General features: G+C 45.3%; 1 protein-coding gene across 1 annotated transcript in view; it reads right to left on the bottom strand.

Annotated features, from left to right (window-relative positions):
• The window catches only part of LOC140725274 (synaptosomal-associated protein 23-like), a 52,462-nt gene that overhangs the window by 13,417 nt on the left and 14,650 nt on the right, over positions 1-24,395 (bottom strand). Inside the window, exons 2-5 of the mRNA XM_073040537.1 lie at positions 16,354-16,427; positions 15,233-15,274; positions 5,367-5,415; positions 4,783-4,900 (exon numbers count right to left, since the gene is read on the bottom strand). Coding sequence (XP_072896638.1) covers positions 4,783-4,900; positions 5,367-5,415; positions 15,233-15,274; positions 16,354-16,427 — 283 coding nt within the window. The remainder of the gene's footprint in view (positions 1-4,782; positions 4,901-5,366; positions 5,416-15,232; positions 15,275-16,353; positions 16,428-24,395) is intronic.

Here is a 24,395-nt window from a genome sequence, read left to right on the forward strand (position 1 = left end):
TCTTACTGATGTTGAGTGCAGGGTTGTTGCTGTGACACCACTGAACCAGCTGATCTACTTTGTTTCTGTGTATCTCTTGTTACCATCTGAAATTCTGCCAAAAATAGTTCCGCCATTGGCAAATTTATAGACTGCGTTTGAGCTATGCCTAGCCACACAATTGTGGGTGTTGAAAGAGCATTGGGCTAAGCACGCATCTTTTGATGTGCAACAATTGTTAATCGCCAGTGAGGAGATGTTATTTCTGATCTACCCTGACTGTGGTCTCCCTATGAGGAAGGCAAGGATCTTGTTGCAGAGGGAGGTACAGTACAGAGGACCAGATTCTGAAGCTTGTTGATTAGAACTGAGGGCATGATTGTGTTGAATACTGAATTATAATTAATTCATATTCTAGAATATAAAAGCAAGGTTGCAATGCTAAGGCACTGGTCAGATTGCAGTGGGAGCCTTAAGAACAGTTTTGGGCCCCTTATCTGTAAAAGGATGTGCTGGCATTTGAGAGGGTCTGATCACAGGAATAAAAGAGTTAACATATGAGGAGTGTTTGATGGCTCTGGCCCTGTACTTGCTGGAGTTTAGAAGAATGAGGGGTGCATCTTATTAAAGCCTATTGAATATTGAAAGGCCTAGATAGAGTGCATGTTTTCTGTAGTGGGGGATTCTTGGACCAGAGAGCACAGACTCCAAATACAAGGACATCCTCTTAGAACAGAGTTGAGGAAGAATTTTTTTAGCCAGAAGTTTGGGGCACCTGGAATTCATTGCCTCAGATGGCCAGGCCATTGGATATATTAAAGCAGAGGTTGATAGGTTCTTGCTAAGTAAGGGCATCAAGCGTTACTGGGAGAAGATGGGAGATTGGGGTTGAAAGAGATAATAAATCAGCCATGATGGGATGGTAGACTGAATGGGCTAAACTGCCTAATTCTGCTCTAGTGTCTTATTGTGAGAGACATCAAGGGCATTGGTTTAAGCCTGAGAGGAAGCAGTCTTCAAAAGCAATTCTGTTATTTTTAAACAGAATAGTTGATATCAGGAACTCACTGCAGAGGTGGTGGTGGAATCAGATACAATCACTACATTTCAGAGGCATTTAAACAGACACTTACATAGGCAAGTTTTAGAAAGATAGATACCTTATGGGGGCAAGTACAATTGGTGCAAATAGGCAAAGGTCAACATGGGACACAGTGGGCCACAGGGCACGTGAGCGTTTTTACCACTATGAGGTAGGTTTCTGAGTGTTGGGAACAGATCTGTTTGGACAAATAGTGGTTTTTGATTGGGGTTCTGTAAGTGGTGGTGGTGGTGGATTGGCTGTCTTTCTAAATGGGCCTAGAAAGAGGAATGTCTGGGTGTGGATGGTGATGGTCAAGGCAACAGCAGGAAGCTTCATCTCTGGAAACACCTCCACTGGGATGAAGTTTTTGCAAAATGTAGGCTGGGAAATTAGGTGAGGAGGGGTCAAAGACAAATATTCTCCTCTGTCAGACACACAGCGCCCAAAGGTGGAAGCTTAATTCAAACCTGTTTTTACTTGTGAAGTCCAGACTGTCTCAGCCAGTGTGGCCAAAAGCTGCAGTGGAATCTCTGATCCCGCCTTTTCTGTAAGTTCTCCCAAAAATATTTGGAATGTTTTAAGACTGAAATGAGGATAGGTCCTTGGGTTATGAACCTTCAATCTGAAGGTACTGTGATGTTCAGGTACACTGCTACCCCACAGCATCGATGGTCTTCCAGTCTCACCACTCACTTGGATATATCTGACCAGGGCTACACACTACAGTGCTGTGAGCTGTGAGGCTGGTGCAAATCCAGGCTGCAAACTCCCATCACATCTAACTATAGGATTCAACAGCTAACCAATACTAGAGCAGGTACCCTCTAATTCTTGATTTCCCAGCCCCTAGGATAAAGACTGTGTACGTTCGTCCAATATGAGCCCCTCCAGTACAACTGCAACACAATATCATAGCTGATGAAGGCCAACATGCCAAAAGTAATCTTCATCACCTTGTCTATCTGTGATTCAAATTTCAGTGAACCATGTAAGTCCTTCTGTCCTTCAACACTCCCTAAGGCATTTACTGAGTTGAGTCCTATCATGAATTGTCTTTCCAAAATACAATTCCTTGCACTTAGCCAAATCGGAATTAAACTAGTCTAGATTAACCATGCTAATTGGCTCTTCACCATCTCCATCCAACTTCCAAGCCCTTCAGCTTGGCTACAGGTGTAACTTCCCCCTTCCCTCCACACATTAACACAACCTGATTCTGTACTTAAGTTATGACTACCAAGCCTGCTTGACTCTCTCAGGGGGATGTGGATACTGCTTGAAGCAAAAGTTCTGTCTGATGTTACATTAAATATTCACCCTCAACCTGGAGTATTGTGTTGCTGTTTGCAGGAGACTGCTGGGCTTTCACATAACTAACACACAGAAGTTCATTGTCAAGAAAGCCTTTGGGACATCCCGAAGATTTAAATGGCACTACAGAGATGCTTATAGGGATAGGATTACAAGCCTTACACAAACAAAAAGGCAGACACAGGCTCATGCAGCGTGCAGGTAAACAAATCACCTACTCAGTCCGAGCACAGCAAACGCTGATCCCACATCGTCCATGTTTTCCATGCTAGAATCCACTGTGTATATCACTGTCTGGCTCCCTTTCCACTCAGGATTACATTAGGGTTAATCTCCATCGAATGAAGCACAGAGAACAAAGGAGGTAGGGTGGAGGGGTGAGGAAAGAGTAAAAGAGACAGCAAGAAAATGAACTCAAAGAAGACATTATCAGTGCAGTGTTAGTGGGGAGTCTAGTGTTACAGGAAACAGTTCCTTTGAGTTACTGACTGGATTGACATCAACAACACTTTGATTAGCATCAATGCAGAGTGGGAGCAAACATTGAGAAAACTTGACTTATTGGAGAGCAATTAAATAGCAACCAGCAGAAAGTGGTTACTGCTGACATACAACACACCCAAGAGCTCAATTCTCACATGTCGTGCACAGCCCCTGACACATCAGCCACCGCTGCACTTCAAGCGCCAATACTGACCACACTCTCCTGCACTTGAAATTTTATTTTGCCCCGTGTTACATTTGCACCAACTTTGCATATTAAAATCGACATTAAGCAAATCCACTTGGCAAGTGCAGCATGGGTTAGATATGTACAGGCCATTCCCACTTATGGACACCCCTAGTTTATGAACAAGCTCCATAACATTAAATTCAAAAGTTTGATAAATGAACATACATTTATTTCTATGAATGGCAGAACAAGATTTGTCTCTCTCACTAGTTTTAGTAATTGTTCTTTCTTTTGTCAGCGTTAGCTGCTTTTAATCCCATTCAATACTGTGGAGACATGGTTATCATATTGCAGATTTTTTTTTTTGAGTACTGACTTTTGGACAAAATCAACCTATGGATGTCTGCAAAATGGACCCTGTTCTTTACCCAAGGACAGCCTGTCAGCACCTCTTTGCACTTTTCCAACAGCAGTGTACTGAACTGCTTGATGCCCTTCTGGATTATTCCAATGATTTTAATGCTGGAATGTTGTTGGAACGGCATCAACCAGTGCCTTGTGTGGACAGATGGTGGCAGCTTTCTGTGAGCACAGTAGTAAGGTGCATACTGTCGGCTGAGCCTCAGTGGTATCTTCAACCTCTGAATCAGAACTCTATCACATTCTGGAGATTAAGCTGCATGGCTTGTGCAGCACAAAGCAACTGATGCACTGCCACAGGGTCATAAAGTTAAACCTAGGGCTCAAAGGACTGTCCTACTGGGTGGATGAACAAGACCCCAATCAAAAGTCAAAGGTTATCCCTGGTGTGCTGGCCAATAATCACCTCCCAAAATTATTAGAAATAGAAAATCAAACAACTGCAGTGCTGGAAATCTGAAATAAAATTAGAAAATGCTGGAAACACTCAGCAGGTCAGGCAGCATCTGGGGAAAGAGGAACAGTTTATATTTCAGGTCTGATGGAAGAGGAAAAACAAGTTAGTTCTCAGTTGAAGAGGTGGGGAAGTGATGGAGATTATCTATGATAACAGGTGTGGTTTCAAGCACATCAAGGTTCCTTACCTGCCTAATGTGTTGTTGAAAGTGATACTGTGGGATATGCCCAACAGGTCAAGCTGCAGAATGGGGATGCTCAGAAATGGCCAGTTACCTGAAGCTGGATAATTCAATATCAGGCTGCATTAGCAGATATAAGATGAGGTGCTTTTCAATCTGGGTTGGGCCTCAATGTACACTGCAGGAGGCCACAGACCTCAGGTCAATGTTGGAGTGGAATGGGGAATTCAAATGATGCATATTAAGTGAATGTTGGTTGAGGGGTGCTGCTTGGGCCTCTGTTCAAGGAGGGAGAGTCATCAGACCATACCAATACAGAACGGAGGTGTAGAGAGAGAACAGCTTCAACCGTTAACTCAGCTGGTCTCACCAACGTAATCACTAGGTTCTACCCATCCCTACCCCACCAACTCCCCTGCTGAAAACCATCTTGTTTTTTCTCTTTATCAGCTGTGATGTGCAATTATGGACCAGAAACTTTAGCCAACTTTAAAGTTGGCTGTTTTTAAAAAGTAGTTCTGTAGTCAGCTGTTAGTGAGAGCTTGCTGTGCAAATGGCTGCAGGGCTTTCTACATGATGGCAGTCAGTGGCTTGTAGTAATATCCTGAGTACAGAGTAAGTATATAGTGAGATGGGGGTGGCTACAGCCATTTTCTAGATGTGTACAGCACACCTACCTGCTGCAGGGACACACACACAGGCCACAACACTTGCTGAGCTCAGTCAGGTTTTTCTCTGCTTCTCTCATGTCCTGGTTGATCTGATCCAGCCCCTCATCAATACGCTTCAGTTGTTCTAAACAAAGCACAGCACAAAGCCCCAGGTCAGGCACTGTATGGCTGCCCAGCTCCTGCCCACTTGTCTGTACCTGTATGAGTCTTCAGAGTACTGGCATGTGAAGCCCAATAGGAAAGACCCCCCCCCACCCACCCACCCACTTAATGCCACCTGCCCCTCATTTATCAGGAATTGCCCATGCATATTAGGATCTATTCTCTACAGTGGCAACAACTCAGCAAGATTAGGCTTTCTCTGTGCAGTATGTGGGCATTTTGCCCAGTGGGAACTTCCTCTCTTTCCCACTGCCCAGTCCCAAAGGGTTAGAATACAAGCACATATCCCCAATCTACCAACATTAGCCATGCCGCCCAGTGGCTGTGACCTCACCAATAAGGCTGCTGTTACCATTTTCCCATCTCCACAGGGACCCACTCCCTCCTGGGGTCACACCAATGGTTAGTAAGGGGAGTAGTGTACTCACCTCCCTGTTCATCCAGCATGATTAGGGTCTTACCACCAGCATCCCTGCTCTGCAAAGAAAGGATGAGTCAATCTCAGGGCAGGGAAACACACCGACACAAAGCTGTGTGCTTTCCCAATATCAGAGTTATAGAAAGATCCATTCTCACAGAGTGGGGTCTGTGCTGACCATGTACGAATTAGAGCACAATTTATTTATATGTTAAGTCTGAAATCTCAAAGAGTTTTGTTCCATAAGTACTCGTGTTTACTTCTGGGAAGTGAAGAAGACATGCAGTGGTTGATACATGGAAAATTAGTGTTTGATACACTGGAGTTTTATTAAACACACTTTAAACCATCAATTGAAACATTAATTCTCACCTGCACAGAAGGAGGCCACTTAACCCAAAATAAATATTAATGCCTTTGTTTATCCCATCAACATTTTGTTCTGTCAGATATATATATATATCTAGTGATGTACTTCAAACACCCTTGTAGTAGAGAGTTCCACATCCAATCTGCTCTGATACTTAGCAATTTCTTGTTGGATTATCACTAAAATATGCAATATTAATGGCCTGTGGTTTTGGAATCCACCAGATTCTGATAAAGGATAAATTTCTTGACCGGGGACTGGCAATCTACAAATCAAAGATAATCAACAGAATCATCAGAAAGAGGCAATCTTATTATTGGAGAAAACTGTTATAATTTGATTATCTTATAATTGGATTGTGGAAGCAGTTTCAACAGGAACATTCCAAACAATATTGAAAAGGAAAACGTACACTGAGGAAATCGAGTTTTGGCACACTGTGCAGTATGAAGAGATTGTGAATTCTGCAGGTTAGGGACTTTACATCTAAATAATTAAGTAATTATTTAAATTAATTTTGCGATGGCAACTTAGCTGGTGTGTAGGAGTCACAGTATGAGTGTGCTGACAACTATTGGGATCTGAAGTCAACATCCGTTGCAAGTGTCTGCAGCTCAAGGAACCCAGAGTTAATGAATTGGACTCCAGGATTCAATCACTGAGATAAAAAAGGGAAGAGAAAGTTACCCTGACACCATGTTCTGAAAGTTGTTGCAGCCCTGCAGAATTCGTCAGTAAGAAGGGAAAGGGGAGTAACTGCAGAAAAGATCAGCAAACTGACCAGAGCACCATAGTACAGGGGTCATTGGATAGTGAGAAAACCGGCAAAGAATACCAATGGGATGTTGCTCAGTTGTAGATATGGGTGCAGAAATGATAGATGGAGTTTAACCTGGCCAAATGTGAAATGTGGCACATTGGTAGGTCAAATGTAAAGAGACAGTACACTGTTAAGGGCAAGACCCTTAACATTGTTGATGATCAGAGGGATCTTGGTGTCCAAGTTCATAGCTCCCTGAAAGTAGTTACACATGTTGACAGGGTGGTTGAGAAGGCATATGACATGCTTGTCTTTATTAGCAAGGCACTGGGTTCAAAAGACAGGAATTTTGCAGCTTTATAAACTAGTTAGGCCGTATCTGGGGTATTGCACACATTTCTAGTTGCCCCATTATAGGGAGGACGTCAAGGCTTTGGTGAGGGTGCAGAAGAGGTTTAACAGAATGCTTCCTGGATTAGAGAGCATGTGCTATAACAAGAGGTTAGACAAATGATTGTTTTTTTTCTAGAGCAGTGGAGGCTGAGAGGAGATCTGTTCGCTGTTTATAAGATTGAGAGGCATAGATAGATAGTATCTTTTTCCCAGGGTTGAAATGTCTAAAACCAGACAATGTAATTTGAGCGGCAAGGTTTTTGTTTTACACAGAATGATGGGTGGTGATAGAGGCAGATAGATTAGAGACTTTTAAGTGACATTTGGATAGGGACATGAATGTGAGGAAAATGAAAGGATATGGACATTGTGCAGGCAGAGGGGTTTAGTTCAGTTGGTCACTCGGTTCAGCACAACATTATGAGCCAAAAGGCTTGTTCCTATGCTGTACCATTCTATGTAAGGTCCTGAAGAAGGGAAATCAATAATATTAGAATGACCAAGTACATGGCAGATAGAGGTCTGCAGAGGTGCCTTTAAACAAGAATCACATAAAAGATAACATGCAGGTCAGCAAGAATTTAAGAAGGCACTTTGTTGGCACTTATCAAAGAATTTCCATCCAATAGACACTGTGCTAGTTATATACAGGCACTGGTACAACATGTGGAATACTCAGTACAGGAATAATTGACAACCAAAGGAAGGATATAGATCAAGGGACTGCAAAGGATTATCAGGTTGATTCCTATGAAGGTAAAGTAAGCAGGAGTCTATGTACAGTTTAATGCAAGCTGATGACATAGGGAATTCTGACAGAGGCTGAAGCTGATACAGGGATGATATTTCACTAGGTCAAGGTTGGGGGTTGAGGGGAATGTCAAGGATCAGAAGTCAGTTTCTGCTTTTCGAGCAGCAAACAAACGCTGGAGAAACACAGCCCAGGCAGCATCCATGGAAAAGAGTAAACAGTCGACATTTCAGGCTGAGACCCTTTATCAGGGCTGGGAAAAATAGATAAGTTAGAGCAAGAAGGTGGGGGGAAGAAGTAGTACAAGATGGTAGGTGATAGATGAAACTGGGAGGGGGGGAAGTTGATTGGTGAAAGATAAAGGGCTGGAGAAGGGGGAGGCTGATAGAAGAGGACAGAAGACCATTGAAGAAAGGAGGAGGAGCACCAGAGGGAGGTGATGGGCAGGTATGGAGATAGATGAGAGAAGGAAATGGGAATGGTAAATGGGGCAGTAAATACCAGAAAAGGATGTTCATGCCAACAGGTTGGAGGCCACCCAGACAGAACTTCCAACTAAATATCACATCTGGGTAGCCTCCAACCTGATGGCGCGAACATCCATTTCTCAGACTTCCAGTAATTGCCCTCTTCCTTTACCATTCCCCCATTCCCATTTCTCTCTCTTACCTTATCAACATACCTGCCCATTACCACCCTCTGGACTTCTTTCCTTCTTTTCTCTTCCATGGCCTTCTATCCTCTCCAATTAGATTCCTCCTTCTCCACCCCTTTATCTCTTTCACCGATCAACTTACCAGTTCCTTCACTCCTCCCTCTCCCCCCCCCCCCCAAGTTTCACATATCACCTACTACCTTGTACTTATTCCTCCCCTCCCACCTTCTTGCTCTCATCTTTTTCTCTCCAGTCCTGATGAAGGGTCTCGGCCCGAAATGTCAACCGTTTATTCATTTCCATAGATGCTGCCTGGCCTAATGAGTTCCTCCAGCATTTAGTGTGTGTTGCTTGGATTTCCAGCATCTGCAGATTTTCTAATCTTTCTAATGTTCAAAATGGAGAAGAGAAGCAAATTCTTAAAATTCTTTGACTGTTTGATTCAGTCTTATCACATGGAAAATTTTTGGATTAGGGGAATCAGAGGGTTAATGGAGGATACTGTTGGAGAATGACCTAGCAGAGGAAAGTCACAGCCTGGCACTGAGCCTGACTCTGATACTCAGAAGGGAAGGGAAAGAATAGGTGAGCTGCAGTGATAGGGGATTCATTAGTTAGGGGAACAGAATGGAGGTTCTGTGAGTGAAGAGATTACCAGATGATATGGTGCCAGGGTCCAGGACATCTCAGATCGAGTCCTGAGCATTCTTAAGTGAGAGGGTGAACAGCCAGAGGTTGTGGACCATTTGGTACCAATGACATAGGTAGTTAGAGTGACAAGGAGGTACTGTAAAATGAGTTCAGAGAGTTAGGTGCCAAGTTAAAGGGGAGGACCTCCATGGTTGTGATCTCAGGATTACCACCCATGCCACATGCTAATGGGGCTAGAACTATAAAGGTTATACAGTTTAAGATGTGGCTAAGGATTTAGTGTAGGGGAAGTGTAAGATTTTTGGATCATTGGGCTCTCTTCCAGGGAAGGTGGGATCTATAGAGAAGAGACGGTTTGCCCAGAACAAGAAGACGACTAATATCCTAGTCGGAAGGTTTGCTTTTGCTGCATGGGACAGTTTAGAGTTGCAGGGGGATGGGAACCAGAGAGCCAGAACAGTTAGTGGAGACAGATGTTGTAAGACTTCAGACAAAGTTGGAACCAAAAGCTTGAGCATGGTGCAACTAATGCCCTGAGCTGCGTATATTTCAATGCAACAAGTATTGTAGGAAAGGCAGATAAGCTCAGGGCATAGATCAACACCTGGAATTATGATATTGTAGCCTTTAGTGAAACTTGGTTGTAGAAGAGGTAGGCCTGGCAGCTTAATATACTGGAGTTCCATTGTTTTAGATGTGATGGAGCTGGAGGGATTAAAGGAGGAGGGAAGGTCACTAGTCAGGGATCGGGGAAAATGTCACGACAGTACTCAGTCAGGCCTGACTGGAAAACTCGTCCAGTGAGGCATATGGGTGGAACTTTCATAAGAAAGGTATGACCACATTAATGGGGTTATATTACAGACCACAAACAGTCTGTGGGATTTAGAGGAAAAAATTTATAGAGAAATTGCAAACTGTTGCAAGAAACATAAGGTTTTATAATGCAAGGAATTTTAACTTTCCACATATTGACCGGGACTCCCAAACTGTAAAAGGACTAGATGGGACAGAGTTTGTCAAATATATCAGGAAAGTTTTCTTAATTAGTACATAGAAGTCACAGCTGTGGTTTGAGATTCTAAATTGGAGAAAGGGTAATTTTGATGCTATCAGAAAGGATATGGCAAGTGTGAATTAGGACAGGCTGTTTTCTGGCAAAGGTGTACTTGGTAAAGTGGGAGGCCTTCAAAAGTGAAATTTTGAGAGTACAAAGCTTGAATGTGTCTGTTAGTGTAAAAGGTAAAGATAACAAGTAGTTTTCAGGAGATATTGAGACCCTGGTTAAGAAAAAAAAAGTGCATAGTAGGTATAGGCAAGTAGAAACAAATGAGGTGCTTGTGGAGTATAAGAAATGCAAGAGAACACTTAAGAAATAAATCAAGAGGGCTAAAAGAAGGCATGAGGTTGCCTTCGCAGACAAGGTGAAGGGGAATCCTAAGAGATTCTACAGATAAGCTAAGAGCAAAAGGATTCCTTATTGAATACCAGAATGGTATTCATGTGTGGACCCAGAATAATAATTACTGATCCTGAGTTGGAAATTATTTCATTACAGCAGCAACATTTAAAATACACTTCGCAATAATAATACTAAATAATTAACTAATAATAAAATACAGAATAATAATATACACAATTTACCAATGTGCTATAATACAAGAAATAATAAAACAGAGACTACTGTACTATGATGTGTGTCCTCCTATCGCACAGAGATGAACTGTTGTACGTGCTTATTGCATTTGGTAGGGAAGATTTTCAGTAATGATCTTTGGAACTGAATGAGCCTGTTCAAAAGGGTGCTCCACTGCTTACTCAGTAAGTCATGGAGACGATGTGCCAGATTGTCCATAATCGGATGGATAGCAGTTTGTTTAGTGATCTCCTCTTGACCACCAACTCAAAAGAGTCTGGGTTGTAGCCAAGGACAGATCCAGCTGTTTTGATGAGTTTATTTAGTCTTTTTGCATCACCAGTACCAATGCTGCTCCCCCAACATAAAGCTGCAAAGAAGACTACACTCACTATAACAGACTGGTAAAAGATTTCCAACATCCTGCTGCACACATTGAAGGATCTCAGTTTCCTTAGAAAATAGAATCTGCTCATCCCCTTCTCATAAACAGTCTTGATGTGGGTTTTCCAGTCAAGTCTGTTGTCAAGTGTTTGTACTCCTCTACCACCACAACTTTTTCTCCCAGAATGTAAACAGGTCTTGTCACAGTCCTCTTCCCCCTAAAATCAATCACCATCTCCCTGGTTTTGGCCACATTCTGGAGCAGGTGATTCCTCCCTCACCACTCCACAAACATCCACCAGTCCTCTGTACTCCAACTCCTGCCCATCTCTGATACACCCAAACACTGCAGAGTCATTGGAGAACTTATGCGTGACAAGACTCAAGAGTTGTACCGATAGTGTGAGATGTATAGTGTGAACAGAAACACAGGCAGGACAGTCCCTTGTGGTGCTCCAGTGCCACTCACCACCACCTCAGACAGAGAACTACTTAGCCATACAAACTGGGATCTGTCTGTCAGGTAGTCAGTAATCCAGGAGAAAGTGGTTTTGTCTACACCCATCCTTTGCAGCTTCTAGCTCAGAAGGTGTGGCTGGATTGTATTGAAGGCACTAGAGAAATTAAAAAATGAGATTCTCACAATGCCACCAGCATCATTCAGGTGGGAGTGAGCTCCTGCAACAGGTAGATGATGGCATCATCCACTTCTACATGAGGTTGGTAGGCAAACTGTAGAGGGTCCAATAAAGATCTCACCTGTGGTCCAAAGTGAGTCAGGACCATCCTCTCCAGCACCTTCATCACATGAGATGTGAGGGCAATTGGTCTGTAGTCATTAAGTTCAGATGGAGTCACCTTCTTGGATACAGGAACCAAGCAAGAAGTCTTCCACAGCACCAGTACCTTTTCCTGACTCAGATTGTAAAGGTGCTGCAAAATATCAGACAGCTGGCTTGCACAAGCCTTCAGTGCCTTGTCTTGATGTAGTCTCTCCAGCTGTCTCTTAACTTGACCTGCAGTCACAGTCAGGTGGGGGTGGATGGTCATCCCCATGGCGGTAGGATATTCCAAAGTTGGGGGTTTGGAACACAAGACCTCACTGGGGGAGGGAGGGGTGGATGGAGAAGGCTTCAGGGGGCAGGGAGGGTGTGTGGTGTGGGCAAGTGGGGAAGGGGAGAGCAGAAGTTCCCATGCTCAACCTGTTGAGAAAACAAGTTCAATTTGTTGGTCCTATCCTAGCAGACCTCAATCTTCCTTTCCTTGATGGGGGAGATCTTAGATGAATTTTTTGTATCTGTATTTACTCAAGAAATAAACACAGAGTATCATTGGTCAAAGAAGTGAGGCAAAGTGGCATCCACTTCATGGACTCTATAGATTACAGAGGAGGAGGTGTTTGCTGTCCTGAGGCAAATCAGGATGGATAAATCCCCAGGGTCAAACAATGTGTTCCCTTGGTCCCTATTGGAAATTGCAAGGGCCCTAGCAGAGATACTTAAATCATCCTTAGTGACAGGAGAGGTATCAGAGGATTGGAGGACAGCCAGTGTTATTCCGCTGTTTAAGAAAGGCTCTAAAAATAAACCAGGAAATTATAGGCCAGTGAGTCTGACATCAGTGGTGGAAGTTATTGGAAGGTATTGTAAGGGACGGGATATATGAGTATTTGGATAGGGATGGACTGATTAAAGATATTCAACATTACTTTGTGCAGGGTAGGTCGTGTCTAACCAAACATAGAGCTTTTGAGGAAGTTACCAGGAAAGTGGATGAAGACAGGTAATAGATGTTGTCTACATGGACTTTAGTAAGGCATTTGACAAGGACCCACATGGGAGGCTGGTCAAGAAGGTTCAGTTGCTCAACATTCAGGACGAGGTAAGAAATTGGATTAGATATTGGTTTTGAGGAAGAAGCCAAAGAGTGGTAGTGGATGATTGCCTCTCTGGAGGTTTATGACTAGTGGAATGCCACAGGGATCGGTGTTGAGTCAGTCCTTGTTTGTCATCTGTATCAATGATCTGGATGATAATGTTGTTAAATGGATCTGAAAATTTGAGGATGACACCAAGATTGGGCGAGTAGTGCACAGTGAGGAATACTATCATGGCTCGCAATGGAATCTGGATCAGCTGGGATAATGGGCTGCAAAATGGCAGATGGAATTTAATGCAGAGAAGTGCGAGGTGTTGCACCTCAGTCGGACAAACAAAGTAGATCTTACACAGTGAACGGCAGGGCACTGAGGAGTGTGGTAGAACAAAGGGATCTGAGAATAGTGATCCATAATTCATTGAAAGTGGTGGCACAGATGGGTAGGATTGTAAAGAAAACCTTTGGCACATTGGCCTTCATAAATCAAAGTATTGAGTACAGGAGATGGGATGTTATGTTGAAGTTGTATAAGGGCATTGGTGAGGCCTGATTTGGAGTTTTGTGTGAAGTTTTGGTCACCCACCTACAGGAAAGATGTAATTAAAGTTGAAAAAGAGTACAGAGAAAATTTACAAATATGTTGTCAGGTCTGGAGGACCAAAGGTATAAGGAAATATTGAATAAGTTAAGACTTTATTTTTGGAACATAAAAGATTGAAAGGAGATTTGATAGAGGTATAGATAGGGTAAATGAAAGCAGGCTTTTTCTACTGTGGTTGGATGGACTACAACCAAAGGTCATGGGTTAAGGGTGAAAGCTGAGAAATTTAAGAAGAACATGAGGGGAAACTTCTTCACTCAAAGGGTTGTGAGAGTGTGGAATGAGCTGCTGGGTTAAGTGGTGTATGTGACGTTTGGATAGATACTTTGAAGGGAGGGGTATGGAGGGCTATGGTCCTGGTGCAGGTTGATAGGGGTAGGCAGTTTAAAAGGCTTGGCACAGACTGAATGTATAAATTATACAACCTTAAGATTTGTTTGTTTACAAGTAGTCACAAAACAAGAAACACAAAAAAACTCAATTAAGAACAAAATAAAGACCAACCCTCAATGCGCAGAGAGAGAAAAAAAAGACAAATCATACAAAAAACAGAAGCAAGCAAAAACAATAGCATTCTGAACCAAATTGAGTCCTTCGATCCAAATCCCCGGTATTCAGTTCATTGTATCAGCAGGTCAAATCGCCGTAAAGTTCATAGACATGAAGCATAGCAGCTGGAGGCAGCCTCACAGCCTTAAAGTCACGGAGAGACAAGACCCTGGCTTGGCATTTAAATTGCCTGAACAGTGGATTGTACCTCGCATTAGAACCGGGAATCCTCTGCAGTGAATCGCTTTGGGCCTAGATTTCACTTCCGATAAAACAATTTTTGACTTTTCCAGAGTAAATCAACCTTGTCCAAGTCTCGACACCCTGCCTTTCCCGACTATCTGGGCCAGCATTTAAATTGTCCGAACAGCGGATTGTGTCTCACTGCGGTAAATTGCTCAGGGCCCAGAACACACCACCCAGTGACTATGAAAGTGATCCTGTGTATCCAGTGACACAGCAGGCATAGAATCTAATGGCCTACTCCCAGGCCCAGTTTGCTTAATCTCCTACAAGGACAAACCCCTATCCCAGCCATCTTTACCACACTTACTCTAGTGCAAATATATTCTTCCATAGAGGAAGCCACCAAACTCACAAACAATGTTCCGGGCACAGGAACACCAGAACCTTATTTCTAAAGGCCCCTTACTGCTGTTGTATAAAAGGTTTTTCCCACTTCAGACAAGGAGGAAAATGTTTTCTGTCAGGAAAATATCTTCTTTGAACTAGTCAGCCTCAAAGGGCCGTACAAGCAGAGAGTGAACATTTTTAGTTAGACACGTGATAAGGGATCGACAGGAATATAGCTACAATTAGATCCATCATGTCCCACCAAATAGTCAGACCCGATGAACCATTCCTCTTGTTAATTCCAATGTGATAGAGAATACCTCCCAATATTGGGGAATTCCGAGAGCCTCCCATGGAAGGGTCAGACACAGTTTGGAATAGGAGTACCACTGCAGGTCCAAGGATTTACAGGTTGTGTCCAGGATGAAATTTATTTAGCTCTGGTGACCTACCAAGGTATCTCCATTAAGCTGACAAAGTTGCATTTCATCTCACTAGTCAATCATTTCACAACCTGCCCCTCCAGTATTCCTATGGTCGCTGGAGGAAACCTCAATAATCCAGCCTTCATTGCAGAGCTGCCTGTTCAAATGAACTTGAATCAAGTGTCTGTTTCAGCACTGCAGTCAAGTCTGAAGATTGCTCGTAATAATCAGCTAGATGTGTTTACTGTACCTCCTCTGCCAACTGTAGCATCCTCCGGGTACTCTCCAGTGACTGTGAACAGAAGCAGAAGTAGACATGAACCATGCAAAAACCAACACCTTCCTCCCACTCCCCCTACCCCTACCCATAATTACTGCTGCCAACCTGGAACTGAAAACTTGGTAATCAGGTTTTTCAAATCCCACTTGAAACTCCAGAGCAAACAAGGCAGGCCATAGACCAAGACCTAGACAACATGGGCTGGAGGAAGGAATGTCTGTACCATAATGCCAGACAGTGACCATCACTAGAGTGTGTCCAACTACTGATCCTTAGCATTGGTCAAGTCCTCTACCGTCAACATCAAAGGTAATTTACCACAGGTGAGGCTGGGTATCCTGTAGTGAGTAACTCATGCCACAACATCTTAAAACATTATGCCACTTATGAAGTACAAGTCATGAGTACAATAAAACACCTTCCCTCTTGCCCAGATGAGTGTAATCCCAATAACACTCAAAGACGCTCAAGCCACCATTCAGGAAAAGCAGCTACAGAAATGCATGTATCACCCTAAATATTCATTCCCACCAGAGGTACACAGTGGCTGCAAAGTGTATCAACTACAGAATACACTACAGCCCAGGCCGACAGGACTTAAGCAGATTTCCACCTGGGATTCTTCCAAGTATGATATTATACTGGTCCTTCATCACTATAGGTCCAAATCAGACACTCCACTGAGGGGCACCATCAGGACGATGGCTCACCACCACTTTTTAAAGGGCAGTCAGAAATGGGCAAGGCCAGAATTGATTGACAGATATGTCCAACTCCTGAAAATAAATAAAACCAAATGAAACCATTGCTTCAAAGGCCAAGACAGAGTATTGGCTTTTTTATCCAATGAATTCTGGTGGAAAGTATATGTTTGAGGCAAGGTCTGTTGTGGTGGAGATAAAATAATCAGCCGTCACTCAGTTTGCTCTGGTATTCTAGGATTAAGATTTATATTAGAGAGTTCCACAATCTTTTCCTGCCTTAGGTCCTCAAAAAGTGGAAACAATTCAGGAAAAAGATAAATACATTTATGTTTTTCCCTTCACAATTAATCATCAACTTCCAAATGAAATCCCACAGCTAGTACTCACCTCATCTGTCACCTGGTTAGCACGGAGCTGTAAATCTTGAGCAGACATTTCTGCCATGCTGATGTGGTTCACACCTGTCATGACGGAAGGGTGAAACAAGATCAGACATAAACCGGTCTCTAATGTGCCAGGCATTCCACAGAAATTCACCAGCACATGAATATTCCAAACACCACCACCCTCTGCTCAAAAAGACTTTCTAATTGAAGATCGTCCATTCATTTCACCACAGGAAGCACCAGTTGAAGAAAGGCCAAGGACCATCTTGATTATCTTTCCTTCCAGTCATTGGATAAGTCCTTACCAACTCATATAGGAAAAAAATGGCCACCCAACTCATTTTATCTGATTTCACTGATTTACAAGTAAACTGTCTGCTTTCCCTCAGATTTTTACCATATAAGATAAAGGGATTGGGAGGAATAATAAATCAGCCTTAATGAAATGGCAGAGCAGACTACAATGACCTAATTCTGCTCGTGTCTTACATGAAGTTTAACCTGCAAATTTCAAAACTGTCCTACCATCCTATTATTACTTATTGATTATGCACCATCTGATGCACACAACTTTGGAGATTATTTTGAAAATTTTTAAGCAGAAATGCTGGATTAATCAAAGCTTACCCTCTCTGATAAATTCACAATTGATCAAGTCATGTATCACACCGACAACAGATTTGTGGAACACATCAATTAGCTGCTTTCTTTCATGTTTACTTTAAACAGTAATATCAGGCAAAAACCTTCTGTTTGATATGGAGGGAATCAGACAGCACAGAAACAGGCCTTTTGACCCACCCTGTCCATGCCGAACATCTAACCCCATATACTTGTACTTGGTCCACAGTTTTCCATATTTTGGTCTGTCAACTACTTGTCTAGATGCATCTTAAATATGAACATTTCTGTCTCCATCACTTCCTCAGTTTTAACCATCTGCTGAATGAAAGTAATATTGACTAAAATCATCTCTTCAATCTCCTCCCCTTTCCATTGACCATCACATTCCATATGTGCTGCCACTTCTACGGATTCCTTGAACTTGTACACCAGTTCTTGTTCTCAGTACTGCCGAGTGTCCTGCTATTCATGGTTGTGCACTACCCTTACTTGTCCTGGCAGTATGTGTTTCCCTGCATTTAGGAGGATTAAATTGCATTTGCCATTGCTCTGCCCATCTTAATGACTAATATCATTCTGTCGTCTATGACTATCCTCTTCACTATCAACTAACATCGATATTTTCATGCAAGGATTCCAGCAATGATGTGGATTCCAGCCACAAACCAACTATTCACCATTCTCTCTGACTCCTCTGGATCCAGTTTATCAATGGACAGTACTCTGGATCTGATGGACAAATCTCTCATGTAGGACCTTGCCAAAGCTGAATGTAGTCCACATTAACTACATGACCCTCATGAATAGATTTTGTTATCTCTGAGAAATACAAAATAATTGGTCACAAAAGATCTCTCAGCAGCTATTCTTGGAAAGGCAAAGATGAACAAAAATTAAAAGTGTGTGGCGACCCACTTTCTGCGCAGACGAACCGGCTCACAAATAGCCAGCGCGCGGGGAGAGACTTTGGTAATGCACCTCTGACGTCATGGCGCTAGGGATTAAATGCCAGCGCCGCGAAGTTTGAATAAACTAGTCTCGAAACGACTTACCAACTGCGTGTCATTGTCTCTAGCTCTGTATGTAGTACATCACTACATTGGTGACCACAACGGTCCAAACGGGATTTGGACCGAAGATGACCGACTCTTCATCTGTTCACGCAGTTTTGCTAAAACTGCCGACTTTCTGGACGCTGCAACCATGCATGTGGTTTAGCCAAGCAGAAGCCCAGTTCCAGATTCGGCAGATATCTTCTGATTCCACGCGTTACTATCATGTGGTGGGCGCCCTTGACCAGGAGACGGCTGCCCAGGTTGCGGATTTTATAGTTGCCCCCAGAAGGCGGCAAATATGGAGCATTCAAAGCGCTGCTCATTGGGACCTTTGGCCTCTCACGGCGTGAGCGGGGTGCCCGCCTGCTTCACCTGGACGGTTTGGGAGACAGGTTGCCGTCAGCATTGATGAACGAGATGCTGGCCCTGGCTGATGGACACAAGCCCTGCCTCATGTTCGAGCAAGCGTTCCTAGAGCAACTGCCCGAGGACATATATCTGCTGCTGGCCGATGCAGATTTCAGCCACCCCCAGAAGGTGGCAGCCCGGGCAGACGTGCTGTGGAAAGCCAAGAGGGAGAGCGTGGCGTCAGTCGGTCAGATTACCAGGCCACGCGCCCAACAGCAGACCAGACCAGGCCCGGCGGGGGGCACACACAACACAGAGGCAGGAGTGAGGAGGACAGTGAACAGTGGTGTTTCTACCACCAGTGGTGGGGCACAGAAGCCCGCTGTTGTCACCCGCCCTGCAAGGGCCAGGGCCAAGGCCAGCTGCTGCGAATGACTATGGCAGCTGGCCACCAGGACAGCCTCTTGTACGTCTGGGATAAACAGTCGGGACGCCGCTTCCAGGTTGACACCGGAGCGGAAATCAGCGTCTTGCCCCCGATGGAGTATGACACCCGTAACAGGAAGCCAGGACCCACCCCAAGGGCCACAAACGGCAGCACGATACGGACCTACGGCACCCACACAGTGCAGCTGCAGTTCGGCGCCAGCCGGTTCACATGGGACTTCACGTGGCCCAACCACTCCTGGGGGCGGACTTCTTGCGAGCTCACAGCCTGCTGGTCGACTTGCAAGGAAAAAGACTGGTACATGCCGAGACTTTCCAGACGTTCTCCCTGGGTGAAGCCAAGTTGCCGGCCCCGCACCTAGACTCCATCATTCTGTCGGACAACGAATTCACCAGAATCCTGGCGGACTTTCCATCCATTCTGGCACCGCAGTTTACGGCAGCCATGCCCAGATACGGGGTACAGCACCACATCCCGACCCAGGGACCACCCCTCCGCGCCCGCGCATGAAGGCTCCCCCCGGAAAAGCTCCGCCTGGTGAAGGAGGAGTTCAAGAGGATGGAGGAATTGGGGATTGTATGGAGGTCTGACAGCCCATGGGCCTCCCCCCTGCACATGGTGCCCAAAGCAGCCGGGGGTTGGAGACCATGCGGTGACTACTGCAGACTGAACAAGGCTGTAACTCCAGACTGCTACCCCGTGGCGCACATACAGGTCTTTGCAGCAAAGCTGCACGGGGCAAGAATCTTTTCCAAAGTAGACCTCGTCTAGGGATACCATCAAATCCCGGTGCACCCTGAAGACATCCCCAAAACAGCACTCATCACCCCGTTCGGCCTGTTCGAACTCCTCCGAATGTCGTTCGGCCTGAAGAATGCCGCACAAGACGTTCCAGCAGCTAATGGATGCGGTGGGACGCGACCTAGTCTTTGCGTGCATCTATTTGGACAACATCCTTATAGCCAGCAGTAGTCGTCAGGAGCATCTGTCCCACCTCCGCCAGCTCTACTCCCGCCTGAGTGATTTCGGCCTCACGATCAACCCGGCCACATGCCAGTTCGGTCTTGATACCATCGATTTCCTGGGCCACAGGATTACCAAAGACAGGACAATACCTCTGCCCGCCAAGGTAGACGCGATCCGCCACTTTGTCTGGCCCAACACGGTCAAAGGCCTGCAGGAGTTCGTCGGTATGGTGAACTTCTACCACCATTTCCTCCCCTCAGCAGCCCGTATCATGCACCCTTTGTACACCCTGATGTCGGGTAAAGGCAAGGACATTACTTGGGATGAGGAGGCCGTGACCGCTTTCGTTAAAGCCAAGGAAGCCTCGGCAGATGCCGTGATGCTGGTGCACCCTAGAACGGACGTTCCGACTGCCCTCACAGTGGACGCATCCGACACAGCAGTCGGTGGGGTGCTGGAGCAACTCATCGAGGGGCGCTGGCAACCCCTGGCGTTCTTCAGCAAGCACCTACGACCACCTGAACTCAAGTACAGTGCTTTCGACCGGGAGCTGTTGGCACTGTATCTGGCAATCCGGCATTTCAGGTACTTCTTAGAAGGCAGGTCGTTCACCGCGTTCACGGACCACAAACTGTTGACCTTCGCATTCCCTGGTTGGCTTGCCAGCAGCGACATCTGTCCTACATCTCCGAGTGCACGATGGACATCCAGCATGTCTCAGGAAAGGACAATGTCATGGCAGATGCACTCTTCAGACCAGCTATCCAGGCCCTGTCCCTAGGGGTGGACTATGCAGCACTGGCGGAGGCGCAGCAGGCAGATGATGAGATGCCCAGCTACAGGACCGCAGTCTCGGGTTTGTAGCTGCAAGACTTTCTCGTAGGCCCAGGTGAGAGGACCCTCCTGTGCGACGTGGCTACCGGGCATCCTCGCCCCATCGTCCTGGCAGACTGGAGGCGGCGAGTTTTCGACTCCATACGCGGTTTGGCACACCCATCTATCAGGACAACCGTCCCGCTGGTCTCCAGCAAGTTCACGTGGCACGGATTTCGCAAGCAGGTAGGTCAGTGAATGGGCCAGAACGTGCACACAGTGCCAAACAGCCAAGGTGCAGTGGCACACTAAAGCCCAGCCGCAGCAGTTCGAACCCATCCACCGGAGGTTCAACCACATTCATGTGGATATCGTGGGCCCCCTACCAGTGTCCCGAGGAGTGCGGTACCTCCTAACTATGGTAGACCGGTTCACAAGGTGGCCAGAGGCGATCCCGCTCACCGACACATCTGCCGATTCCTGCGCCTGAGCACTGATTGCAACCTGGGTAGCACGCTTCAGGGTACCGGCCCACATTACCTCCGACAGAGGCGCCCAGTTCACCTCCAGCCTGTGGTCGGCTGTAGCCAGCCTGTTGGGAACGCAGCTACACCACACAATTGCCTACCACCCACAGTCGAACGGACTAGTGGAACGCTTCCACCGTCACTTGAAGTCGGCTCTCATTGCCTGCCTGAGAGGACCTAACTGGGTGGACGAGCTTCCCTGGGTCCTGCTTGGAATTTGCACAGCGCCCAAAGAGGATCTGCATGCCTCGTCGGCCGAGTTGGTGTACAGCACACCCCTGGCCGTCCCAGGAGAGTTCATACCAGCCCCAAGGGGGCAAGAGGAAGAACCCGCAGCAGTCCTGGACAGACTACGCGAAAGGCTCAGCAACCTGGCCCCCGTACCAACTTCACAGCATGGACGGACCCCGACCCATGTACCCAAAGACCTGCAGGACTGTAAGTTTGTGTTTGTATGAAGGGGCCGACACCGGGCACCGCTACAGCGGTCGTACGAGGGGCCGTTCAAGGTGATCAACAATAACAGGTCCACGTACGTTCTGGACATTGGGGGGAAAGAGGAGGTTTTCATGGTGGACCGACCCAAACCAGCCCATGTGGACTTGGCGCAGCTGGTCGAGGTTCAGGCACCGCGGCGCAGAGGCAGACAGCCAAACAGAGGCTGATCCAGACTGGGGGGTTACGTGGCGACCCACTTTCTGCACTGGCAAACCGGCTCACAAAACCAGCGCATGGGGAGAGACTTTGGTAATGCACCTCTGACATCATTTCCACCCGGAGAGGGCGGGCGCTATGGATTAAATGCCAGCGCCACGAAGTTTTAATAAACTAGTCTCGAAACGACTTACCGACTGCGTGTCGTTGTCTCTAGCTCTGTATGCAGTACATCGCTACAAGTGCTGACGTGATAAGATATAAAATAGTCTGTCCCTCAAGTGGTATAAAAGATGATGTAACTATCACCTGACAGCGATTGGTGAGAGCTTGCTGCACACTAACTGGACAACACTTCACTTTTTAAAGTAAATTTATTATCAAAGTACATGCTCTGTACGTTACTATATACTACCCTGACAGTCTGTTTCTTGCAGGCATTCACAATAGTATCAACAAAAACTACACACAAAGACCGATAAACAACCAATGTACAAAAGAAGACAACTGCAAGCACAAAAGAAGATAACAGACAATAGTAAAAAATCAATATACAATAATAGGAACGATAGTTTTAGAGTCCTGGGAAGTGAATCCGAGGTTGTGAAATCAGTTAAGGTCAGTGATTCTGGAGCCTAATGGTTGTAGGGCAATAACCATTTCTGAAGCTGGTGTTGTGGAATTTGAGACTCCTGTACCTTCTTCCCAATGGCCAGTGAGAAGAGAACATGAGCTGGTTGGTGGGGGGGGTGGTCTTTGGTAATGGATGCTGTTTTCCTGTGGCAGTGTTCCTTGCAGATATGTTCAATGGTGGGAGGGCCCCTTGTAGACTTTTCTTTGGCACTGGTGTTTCCATTCCAGGCCATGATGCATGATGCAGCCAAGGATATTCTACATGTGCATCTATAGAAGTTTGTCAAAATAAAAATGACTATGTTACGTAAATAAATAATGCACAAAGATACAGTTGGCCCTCTTTATCCGCGAGGGATTGGTTCTGGGACCCCTCGCAGATGCCAAAATTTGCAGATACTCATGTCCCTTATTCAACCTGTCTCAATGCGGTGGATCTTAGGACCCAGCGGAACCCCGGGCCTTATTTAATCTGTCTCAGTGCGGTGGACATTAGGACCCAGCAGTGGAGCTCTGAATCCGCAGTGTTTCTGTTCACGAAAATAATCACGATCACAATTGAAAATAAAGTGGAAGTAATAAAGCGATCAGAAAAAGGTGAAACGCCATTGATCATTGGAAAAGCGTTAGGCTACTTCAGTCAACGATCGGAACAATTTTAAAGGATAAAGTGAGAAAGGCCCTGCCCCGATGAAAGCTACAATTATTACTAAGCAATGTAGTGGTTTAATTATTGGGGTTTGGGATTTTGAGTTTTTGATCCTCCACATCAACCAGGCACAGTGGAGAGCGCACTCAAAAGCGGTCTGTCACTGGCTCGCACTCAGGAACTGTTCCCGAGCCCGGCGCTGAAACATACATTCTTAAGTGTTTTATATGTATAGAAAGGTAAAATATATACTATATACTAAGACAAACGTTTGACTGACGCTTAATAATACCGGATGTACCTGTTCCGACTTACTTAGTAAGAGAACTTCCGATTTTTTCGATCCCGATCCACGATAACCCACGCACATCCTCCCGTATACTTTAAATCATTTCTAGATTACTTATAATACCTAATACAATGTAAATGCTATGTAAAATAGTTGGTATACTGCATTGTTTAGGGAATAATGACAAAAAAAAGTCTGTACATACAAATACTTTATTGTCACCAAACAATTGATACTAGAGCGTACAATCATCACAGTGATATTTGTTTCTGCGCTTTGTGCTCCCCGAAGTACAAATCGAAGTAAATATAATAAAAATTTCAATTATAAATCATAATTAGAAAATAGGAAAGGGAAAGTACAGTAGTGCAAGTCAGGTCCAGATATTTGGAAGGTATGGCCCAGATCCGGGTCAGGATCTGTTCAACAGTCTTATCACAGTTGGAAAGAGGCTGTTCCCAAATCTAGCCCTACGTATCTTCATGCTCCTGAACCTTCTCCTGGAGGGAAGTGGGTCAAAAAGTGTGTTGGCTGAGTGGGACTTATCCTTGATTATCCTGGCAGCACTGCTCCGACAGCATGTGGTGTAGAGTGAGTCCAAGGATGGAAGATTGCTGGGCTAGGTTCACGATCTTCTGCAGCTTCTTCCAGTCTTGGACAGGACAACTTCCATACCAGGTTGTGATGCACCCTAGAAGAATGCTTTCTACGGTGCACCTATAAAAATTAGTGAGGGTTTTAGGGGACAGGCCAAATTTCTTCAGCTATCTCAGGAAGTAAAGGCGCTGGTGGGCCTTCTTGGCAGTGGACTCTGTTTGGTTAGACCAACTCAGGTCATTTGTGATATTCACCCCGAGGAACTTAAAGCTTTTGACCTGTTCCACCTGCGCACCACCGATGCAGATGGGGTCATGCAGTCCGCTACTCCTACTGAAGTCAACAACCAATTCCTTCATCTTGCTGACGTTGAGGGATAGGTTATTGTCTTCGCACCGTGCCACCAGGTTCTTAATTTCCTCTCTGTACTCAGACTCATC

The sequence above is a fragment of the Hemitrygon akajei genome, chromosome 3, assembly GCF_048418815.1.
Source record: "Hemitrygon akajei chromosome 3, sHemAka1.3, whole genome shotgun sequence".
In the NCBI taxonomy this organism is placed as follows: Eukaryota; Metazoa; Chordata; class Chondrichthyes; order Myliobatiformes; family Dasyatidae; genus Hemitrygon; species Hemitrygon akajei.